This window comes from Canis lupus, chromosome 33 (assembly GCF_011100685.1).
Source record: "Canis lupus familiaris isolate Mischka breed German Shepherd chromosome 33, alternate assembly UU_Cfam_GSD_1.0, whole genome shotgun sequence".
NCBI lineage: Eukaryota > Metazoa > Chordata > Mammalia > Carnivora > Canidae > Canis > Canis lupus.
In genome coordinates, this window is record NC_049254.1 from 5650090 (window position 1) to 5660984 (window position 10895).

A 10895-nucleotide genomic window follows, 5' to 3' on the forward strand; every position below is an offset into this window, starting at 1 on the left:
GTGGTGACAAACATACGGAGATGATCCAGATTCATGCCCATGGAATCTGAGGGTATCACCACCATGACCTTTTCAGTCCCGGTGCTTGTATTTGTCTATTTACTGTTGAACAAGGGAGTGCAAACAGATGCCTAGGGACCACCTGAATGCCAAACATATTTTTTTTCCTGCTCCCATGCATAATAGCAGCCCTAACTCCTCCTGATGAGAGTCAATGGCCCTTGTAATCCTTCTGGATTCCTTCCTTGCTTGTTGGTTTCTTGGAAGAGAATCTAAAGTGACTGGTTGGTGGCTGGACCTTTCTGTACAGTGGGATCCCTGTTACATCCTCTGCAAGAACATATCTCCGCTGAGTATCAGGACCTCTAAGCACACACAGCTCAGGGATGTGGGAACAAGATTGCAACCTCCCCAGGAGATCACACGAGAATTCCTGTATTGAGGTATTCAGTCTACCCAACACATGCACCATATTGTGGTCACTGATTTCCTACATCAAGTGCACCCTGGAGGACAGAGGCCTGATATAGTAATTGTACCTTCGAAAGGCATTTTATTAACTCATTAACCAGCAGTGTCCAGGTAGTAGGAATAGAACCAGGGTGTTAATCACTGCCCAGCACCACACCGCCCTTACTACAAACTAGATTTCTTGGTCCAGTGCAACGTTATGCACCATTTTACCAGCCTCGGAGAGGAATTCTCCTGAACACTTACGTGTTGGAATGATGACCCATGTCTGGATCATGATGATTCCAATGAAGATGAGTCTCTGCCCCCTTCAGCAAAGAAGAGGCTCATAGCAGGAAACGTGCCACCCAGCGGCTGACTTGAGGGATGTTGTCCTACTGGGAGCTCCAAAGTGTCTCTGTGTCAGGCAAGTTAAATCCTGGCACACACAGCAGCTGGACTGGCCTTGATAGCTGTAGCCTATGCCATTAGGCACATACATGCCTCGATCCCAACCTCTCTAGCGCTTCCTCACATGCCCATTCTACCAGTACTGGGTGGCCGATGAACCAAATTGGTTGCCCTCAGCTGGCTGTCATTCTGTGTTCTTGGTGCTTTAGTGTATTTTCCATGGCAGATGCTCTCTGGTATAACTGTGCATGTATTAGGAAGAACTCCACACTTCATATCCATTCCAGTAGATCCATCAGATGTCTTTTCCTCGGATCATCTGGTCACCGACCTTTTAATCTGTCTCCCTCTAGGCTCTTGACCACTATCCAAGCTGATCACCTGTTTTAGGAATTTACATATTTTCACCTCTGATCACTTCTCTTCTGTACAATGGATATAGTCATCAGTCTACTGCTCTAAGGGAGGATTTCCCCTTATGGTTGTCTTTTAAGGTCACCCTGGGTGGAGGGATACTCTAGCAGCACTATACCCGGGCTGGCCTCAGCATACCAAGCTACTGAAGGACCAGCTTGGCCTTTGAAGTCAGATACAGGAGATGAGGGCACGAGGTCAGTGCAGTGCTGGAGCAGGACACAGAGGTCTAGGTTGTCTGCTTGTGCAGGCTATTGCATTCTCTGGCTCTGCTCATTCGGATCCTTGGATGTGCTGCTCTCATCTTCTAATGAATTACTCCTGGGCCCATTCAAACTTATACCTGTTAGTCTGACAAATTCCACAACACAAAGGCAATTCTGGCCTCTTGGTCACTTGTGTCCCAAGTTAGGAGCTCTTCCTCTAGCAGGGAAGTTATTTTTGAAGACTTTATAATTCAGAAAACTTGCTTTAAACCAGGAGGGTATATGTTATGATTGTGCTATGAGAGTTATCCATAAACTTCCCATTAGCCTCCTGTCTCTTTGGACCTCAGATATTTCTAATACTGTTGGCCTCCTGACTCAGTGTGGACTTCCTGAAGAGCCCTTTCCTATTCTGAAACACACAAAAACTCCCATTCTTCTCTTATTTGGGTAGATGCATCTGTCTCTAGTATCTTTCCAAATGTGTAGGATATTAAGAGATGTTTGGAAAAAGATTCAAGCAAGTGCTTGAAATCCTGTATCACAAAGCTATGCTACAGTTTAAATAAGGAGCCATATATCATATTTTTCTCTGAATCTGATTATTATTTAATTAATAATCATCCAATGGGGAGGAAACAATATTTTAATAGCATCAATATGTAAAATTAAACATTTTAATGACATTTCTTTTTCTAGATATTTTTGAATTTCTCTTTTCATAATTCATATTACTTAATATTTTAGTATAGTGGTAGTCTATCTAATTTCTATATCAAAATATATTGAGAACATGCTACAAATGTACTTATTATATGAGCATTACCAAAATATGTAGGATATTAAGAGATGTTTGGAAATAGATTCAAGCAAGTGCATGAATTGCTGTATATCAAGACTATGCAAAAAAAAAAAAAAGACTATGCTATAGTTTAAATAAGACAGATAACACGATTTTTTCTTACTCTAATTAATATTTAATTAATAATAGTGTTAGGGGAGTATACAATGTTTAATTAAATACAAAAAAAAATTAATGCCATTTCTTTAGACTCCTTTTTAAAATTCTGTTTTCATATTTTATAATACATACTATTTTAGTATACTGGTAACCTAATTTGTAGGTAAGTATGTATATTTAGAACATATTACAATGATCTTACTATATGAGTATATAACAAAATGGTTTGAAATATCTCTTCTACTGAAGCCACCAACCAGTAGATGAAAGACAGTTGAAAGCACAAGAGTAGATGAGATAATATGGGGAAAATTCTAGAATAAAAGAAGAAGGAGGTTTAGGATACAATCAAAAAGAAGCATCATTAAGGGCAAAAGGAGAAACATGACCGAGCAGGAAAGAATGAGATGGAGCCATCAAGATTATAGAAGCAGGGAAGGTTATCCTAAGAAGCCAGAGAAGACTATGATAGCACCAAACACTACGTGTGGTTAGGAAAATAATTATTCCTTTGGGTTGGCATTAGAGGGGCTTGTGGCCTTAGGCGTGGTGGTGAAGGGAGGGGGGTTAGTGAAATGGCAGAACAGAGAAAGTAACTGGGAAAGAATCCAATAGAGCTATGTCCCACCTATTTTCCCATTCTCTTTATATTACCTGTTACGTCCTCTTATATCATGCATGAGTAAGCTTTAGTCACTCGAATTTACTGTCCTTTCTTTTATTTTTTTTTTAAAGATTTATTTATTTATTCATGAGAGAGAGAGAGAGAGAGAGACAGGCAGAGGGAGAAGCAGGCCCCATGCAGGGAGCCCGATACAGGACTCAATCCTGGGTCCCCAGGATCAAGCCCTGGGCCGAAGGCAGGCACTAAACCACTGAGCCACCCACGGATCCCCTGCCCTTTCTTTTAAATTAGGTGTTGCTCTTTTAGAGTCCAGGCTTTTACACTTGATTCCCTCAGCCTAATGCTTTTCCCCATGATCTTCACCACTTGCTACCTGCATACCCTGGAAAGTTATCTGAAATTAAAATTTCCGAAAGGAAATCTTTTCACCTAGAGTAAAAAGGGTTTGAGAAACTCTGATTTATACTAGTGGGCAGCACACATTCTGAGATAAGAGCTGCCCTGGAAACGTGATGAAGTGAAGTAGTATAAATCTAGATATTGCCTAGGAAAGGACTTCCATGATTTGGAAGTGTCTGGTTGCATGTTTTGTCTTTACCTGCTGCAGGAGGTATTTTCTCCCACCACCTCCCCCACTCCCACATCTTCCGTGTATACACTGGAGGGTTCTTGCCTTTTTTCTTTAACATCATATGTGGTAGATGACATTTGAATGAATGCATGATAGGGTCAATGAATATGTTAGCTGGCATTCTGTATCAATTATCTCTTCCTATCTTGGGATAATTTCCTCAAATTTAATGGGAGAAGTTATAAAAGACCTTGTAGAAAGATCTTATATATTTGGTTTTTTTTATTACTTCCATCCTTGTCTCATTAGTCCTTCTGTTCTCTTGACATTTGTCATTTCCTGATTTTCTTTGTCTGAATAAACCCTGAAGAACAGTAAAAAAAAAAAAAAAAAAAAAAAAAGCACTTTTAATGTTACAGCCTAAACTGCACACTAGTCAGCAATGTAAATGCTGTTTTCTCCCCCACTAGTTATGAGTTTCTTGTCAGGAGCCATATCTAAAACTAAGAAGAATTTATCGCACCATTTTCACATCCTGTGCACACACTCCCCATTGTCTTTTCCAGTACCATGAATATTGCAAGCACTTGATAAAAGTTAAACACAATGGGAATATTAGCAATCAATGCAGCATGTATTGAAGATCTAGCTCCAGTTCTGTCAGGTGCTCAAAGATGTAGGACACAATTGGTGACAAGAATATTTAGTCGAGACTTTTACACTCAAGACACATATGATGCACACTTGATACAGTGGTGAATGCATTCATTATAAAAAGCAGGTAAGTATCATGTAAATCAGGAAGAGGAACACTCAGTTCTGTTTAAAGGACCTAGGAAAGTCCTCATGGAGAGATATGACTTGAACTCAAGGATGAGTCGTAGTGAAATGGAAGAAAAGGGAGAAGGAGTTTCAGATGAGGGAAATTGTATAAGCAATTTACATGACGAAACTGCACAGAGGGGCAGTTAGGGATGCACATTGCCACGTGCCCTGAGGTGAGAGGAAGAAAGCAAGGTGGTAGATGAGACACAGGCTGACTGTGAAGCATCTGGAATTCCAAGTTAGGATAAATGGATTTGCTTTGAAATCTAGTGAGAGACCATTGCTAATGCCTGGGGACTGGAGTGTCATTATCTTATGCCTGTAACAAATATTTGCTTAGCTCTATAAAGTTTGACTGTTTAGGGTGTTAGGAATGAAGGAATGAACATATCAGACAAAGTCCCTCTTATATCTAAGGCTACTGGTGGTCTTTGAACACTAGTGACTGAATATAGACATACTATATACATAGTGTTTTTACTAAGTAAAATTATATTAAATATGTGTTATATTTCTATGATTAGCGGAATGATGGGGGAAAAACAAGATGAGAAAGATAAAGGAATTGGGGTCAACTGAGAAGAACAGAGAACCACTCAGTCAATCATATTCATAGTGGGGTTAAGTTGTAACAGCAAAATTTCCATGAGGGTTTTGCAACACATGGGAACAAATTCAACTCAGAGTGAGGGGACTTATGACCCTAGCTAACCCTATCAGTCTCCTCTCCAGATGTAAATCATTTTTCATAAATCACGTTAATCTCCCCAGTACTCTGTCCAAACCAACCTGAGACTCTCTTCTGCTCATTTTACAGGTTACGCACTAGGAAGGATCAGAATTGGAAAATGATGTCATTTACATAAGAATCAGCAAGATGATCATCAAATCACTTCACTGACCTCAGTGAGGGTCATTTACTTTACCCACATTGTCTCACAGGTCAGCTTTAATTTATGTCATACATGTAAGAAGTTTTGCAAACTGCATCTCCCCATAGAAATACACTGATGTCATTGCAGGGAAGTCCCATAAGCATTTGATGGAAAATTTAACTTTGCCTTGTAAGGAACATAATTATTGACACTGACCTATTAGTAGTCCTGCATTTTCATTATTTAATCCCAAATGTTTTTGAGATCAGAGTTCATATTCTGAAACTCTATGAACTTAACTCCATAACAAAAGCAATGTGATGTTGTAAAATGTTTTTAGGAGCATTCAGGTAATGGAAGTATTCAAATGTAGTTTTACTTTTAATATTAGCATCTATAATCATTTATTTATCTGAATAACAGCATTTTTCATTGCTTACAGATTTCAACTTCTCACCTTTCTAGCCCTTCTCTCAACTGAAGGCTATGGGAAATGAGATTTAAACTCAATTCATGCTGACCTTTTCTTGATTATAAGATAAATCTTCAAAGTAGACAGGTAAGAACACAGCTTAGCTCTATGACATAATTTAGGCAAGTACCTTGAAAGTTATTTCTAACATTGCTTATGTTCTCAAATGGCTTTGCTTTAATATTTTAATACTGAATAATGTCCACCTGCACATTTATTTTGATATTTCAATTAGGGAAATACAAACCAATTTTGACCATAGAATTCATATAATTAGACACACTGGCCAATATATCCTAATGGATTCACTAAGTAAAGATAGAAGATAGCCTTTGAGAAAAGTAAAATTTGTTCTCAAAAATACCATTAAGCTTTAAGATTTTTCCCTTTTTCTAAGTGTTACAAAACTAAAAGATACAGGCAAACGTATTGTTATCAACTTTTAAACTACTGTGACATATTTCAGAAAATTGTATTTATGTTTCTTAGGAAACAGGTAAATAGTAGTGAGGTTAATTCAGATAAGATGATGATTCATAAAATTTTTTTAATGATGAATTTTGTCTAATTGCCTTTGTAGGCTATTCTTCAAAATTAGCAGACTCTATTTGAAAAACCCAAGAGGTAACTGAGGATCAGCAGTAGTACACTGACAACAAGTTCACCCATCTCAGGCCTTTGGAATGAAGCTAGGACTGGAATCCTATTGCTCCTTCTCTATAGCATGAAACAACTCCTATAAGAAGTAGAAGCCATAGCTATGCTCAAATGTCTACAATTCTAGTAAGGAAACTGTGCATCATATGTGAAAAAAATAGCCTTGTAGATTATACAGAAGCAACCTTAGAGGGTGGTGGGTATACGGGATACACTGGAGGTTGCAGGAAGTGAAAATCAGTGTGGTCTGGGGCATTTAGTATAAACTTTATTAAGTAGCATTATATGTAAACTATGTATTGCATAAAGAAAGAAAGGACTTAGAAATCTGGGCAAAAATGGACAGGAATGATGGCATGACAAAGTTAGTTCTTATGGAAATGGATGTAATACGAGAAAAAGGAATGAGAGAGATGATAATATAGAGATATTTATTTCCTTGGATATCCAAAGTAATTTTCTTTAATAAAGGAAGGTCTTCTTCTTAATCGTTACTGATGTTGATACAATTCCTAAGATATAAAATTAAATTATCTGTCATGTTCTATTTTCAAGCATTCACTCCACTGGGAGAGTATATGAAGAACTTCTTTCTCAGTTAAAAAAAAAATGTGTATATATGAAAATTGATTTTAAATTCATTTTAAGGATCTTTAATAGAGAAACTGATAACTAAAATTATATGTCAACAATGAAACAAATATGTGTACCCTAGATCTGTACACTCTTCATGCATGAATTCACAATGACAAAATTAATCCATGGTAAGCATTCTTCTTGGAAATATAAGAACATTCATGGAAATGCTGATTTCCAGAGTCAAGATTATGAAGCTGACATTTTAGGGGAATGGGTATCCTCTATGTTTGTGTGTCTGTATCCAGAGAGGGTAAGAGAGGTTTGAAGAACTCCTCTCTTTGCTGTAGAAAAAAAATTTGAAGGAAAACAATACATACCCTGAATTAGACTCTTGTATCTCCAGAATTCATATCTCCACAGAGAACGTGGATATGACTGAGGATAATTACTCCTTGACAACTGAATTTATTCTCATAGGATTTACAGATCACCCAAAGTTGAAGACCATTCTGTTTGTGGTGTTTCTCACTATCTATCTGGTGACCATGGTGGGGAATCTGGGCCTGGTGCCTTTGATTCTAATGGAGCGTCGCCTTCACACACCCATGTACATCTTTCTGGGCAACCTGGCTCTAATGGATTCCTGTTGTGCCTGTGCCATTACCCCCAAGATGTTAGAGAATTTCTTTTCGAAGGACAGAATGATTTCCCTCTATGAATGCATGGCACAGTTTTATTTTCTCTGCCTTGCTGAAACGGCAGACTGCTTTCTCCTGGCAGCAATGGCCTATGACCGCTATGTGGCCATCTGCAGCCCACTGCAGTACCACACCCTGATGTCAAAGAAACTCTGCCTTCAGATGACCACAGGGGCCTACATAGCAGGAAATCTCCATCCCGTAATTCATATAGTGTTTCTCTTTCGGTTAACTTTCTGTAGGTCTCATCATATTAATCACTTTTTTTGTGATGTTCTTCCATTATTCAAACTCTCCTGTGTTGACCCTTATATCAATGAATTGTTGATATTTATCTTTCCAGGCTCAGTTCTAGTGTTCTCTATTATCATAGTCATAATCTCTTATCTCTGCATTCTTTTCATGATTTTCAAAATGAAATCCAAAGAGGGAAGAGGCAAAGCCTTATCTACTTGTGCATCCCACTTTCTCTCTGTCTCAATGTTCTATGGTTCTCTTCTTTTTGTGTACGTTCGACCAAATTCAGTTAAAGAGGAGGATAAAGATATATCTGTTGCTATTTTTTATACTCTAGTAATCCCTTTATTAAACCCTTTTATTTATAGTCTAAGAAATAAAGAAGTAATAAATGCTATGAAAAAAAAATAAATAAAATTTTTTGACACTTAAAAGAAATATCCTCCCCTGTGGAAAACTAACTTAAATTTGAGAAAATGTTTTTCTGAATATTCTGAGTATTGAGAAAGAAAATGACCACTTTGTATGTAAAATATTAAATTACTGAAACATGACAGTATTGGAGTCAAATAAATAAGTTCAGTAAGGAGACATTCTGTTACAAAATATTTCAAAATCTAAGCTTCTAGCTCCCAGCAAGAATGAACTAAATCATTATTCTTGAGCTCACAAACTGTGTTGCAATGAAATTAGCTAAAGTATTAACTAATTGTTTCAAAGTGTAGTGAGTTACAATTTTCAACAATACAACAAATACTAGGGTATAAGTCAGTATATGTAAAGATCACTTCCATTTATTATTGTTAACAAATTTCTGGAATTCCAAACCATAATCTGACAAACTCTGACACCTTCCAAATTATCAATAATTAATCCCTTCTTAATGTCATGTGTCACAAGTAAATTGTATATATTTGATTCTTAATTTTCTTTGAGTTGATTCAGGAGAATACATCTGACTATCAATTCACTCAGAATGTCTATGGTCAAAAAGAAAATTTTTATCCTTAAAAGTAGAAATTTAATAATTTATATTTAAAATATTAAAAACAAGAAAAGAATACTAACAAAAATGTATTATGAAAAAGACTTCATCTTTCTCTATAGGTGATTTATCAATCTGTAGATGAAGTACATGGTATTTACACTGAAATTCATACGGACTTTGAAATTCATATATTATGACTAGGCACCCATCAAAAATGGATGGTAATCCTGAACACATTAAACTAAATAAAGGGTTTTTTCACTGATATTACTTGTTTGTTACTTGGAAATCCTCAGAACTGCATGTAAACTACTGCTCTACTCTCAGCATTAACAAAAGGCTCTGAGATGCTGTAAAGCATCAGTGAGGCACAAAATGGTAAAAATTCTAAATACCTAAACAAAAATATTTATCGATCACTTATATTTGCAAATAGGAAAGGAAAGAATAATTTACTGAGAACACGTGATCTGGTAGGCACAAAGAAGACCCTTCCTATAGATTACCTAACAAAAAACAGTTTAGAAATAATTTTTCATGCTTTTTCTCAGTAAAAATCTCATAACTTTGGACATTGAGATGCCTGCTAAAGTTCATCCAGGTACTCATATTGAGCTACATTTTGTATTAATGCTGCTTGACAGTTTCAAAGATGGAGATCCTTGTAGCCTGGGGTACTTAGTCCTTATGCAGAATAAGACGTAAGATGTGCCTTAAAAATGATCTTTTAGAAATGATGTCTGGAAGCAAAAAGAAATGAGTATGACCACAGTCAATATTTATGGAAATAACTATGGCACTGGAAACAGGGGTGAAGCAGGTGAACCATGGACAGAGTCAGAAAGCTGCCACAACTATTGTTATGAGCTGTTGTTGAATATGGGAAATGAGAGGGAAAGCCCATTGGGTTACTGAGAATCTTAAATGCCACCCTAAGGAATCTGAATGTATCTCAGAGACATCAGACACCAAATTCTTCCTAGACCTGGGTAATCTGATTGCATTTTTCAGAAAACTCATTTGGTAATTGATTGGTTGAAGGTGGAAGCAATGAGACTAACTTCAAGAATTCATATCTTAGATGTTGAGACTGAAACTAGAGGATAAAAGGAGAGGAGTGCACCGATATAAGAAACATTTTAAAGAAAAACTGGTAATGTAACTACTGGAAAATAAAATCAAGGCCTATCTTCTTCCTGTGAGTACCAAGCTAATCATGACTGATACTAACGCTTTAAAAAGGTACCTGACATTTTGGACCGTTCGCTTACCATTTCCTTTAATAAATTTTTATATAATTAAGCTAATGTATAATAGGTTTTTATTTTTCTGCACAAGTCCATAAATAATTTTTAATGTCTTGGTTTTCATTTCTAACTGTACCTACTGTGAGATATAACCCACGGAAACAAAGCTCTAGAGTTTCCTAAACACATTTTTTAAGAATATAACAAAATCCAGACGCCTGACATAGATGAATGTTGTTCCTTTGTATACACTCTCTATATTAGAAGATAGTTTTACTTGTTAGACTCACATACCTGGATCCCTTTCCTTTTTCCAGGAATACCACAGATTTTGTTATGTATTTCTGCACCACCCTCTTCCAACCCTTAGCAACACTGAAGCCTAAAGGGCCTTTAAGGGAACAGTATGTGACTTATTTGGGCCCAATGAGACTAAAGAAGTGATTTTGTGGAAATTTCTGGGATATATATTTCCTTTATTTTAAAAGAGATCCACCAAAAGAGGGAGTCTTTCTTCGTATGAATGTCATGCTGTACGGACATGAAATCTGGCACAGTCTACTTCCATCTGGCCGTCAAGAGAGAATCCAGCCTGGAGATGAAGTCAACACACAAAGGAGGGCATAGCTGAGGGAATCACAGAGAAACAGACCCAGCGTCACTGTAATCAACCAGCCTT

The 10895-nt window shown here is 37.0% G+C and overlaps 1 protein-coding gene across 1 annotated transcript; it reads left to right on the forward strand.

The window, feature by feature from the left end:
- Nucleotides 1-7477: 7477 nt before the first annotated feature.
- On the forward strand, nucleotides 7478-8392 carry OR5K5 (olfactory receptor family 5 subfamily K member 5). Its single transcript, NM_001388771.1, has one exon. The coding sequence runs from the start codon at nucleotides 7478-7480 to the stop codon at nucleotides 8390-8392; it is 915 nt and encodes a 304-aa protein (NP_001375700.1).
- Nucleotides 8393-10895: the final 2503 nt, after the last annotated feature.

What these genes read in the sequence shown, in the direction of transcription:
- OR5K5 (NM_001388771.1), top strand. Translation starts at nt 7,478, where the DNA reads ATGACTGAGGATAATTACTCCTTGACAACTGAATTTATTCTCATAGGA.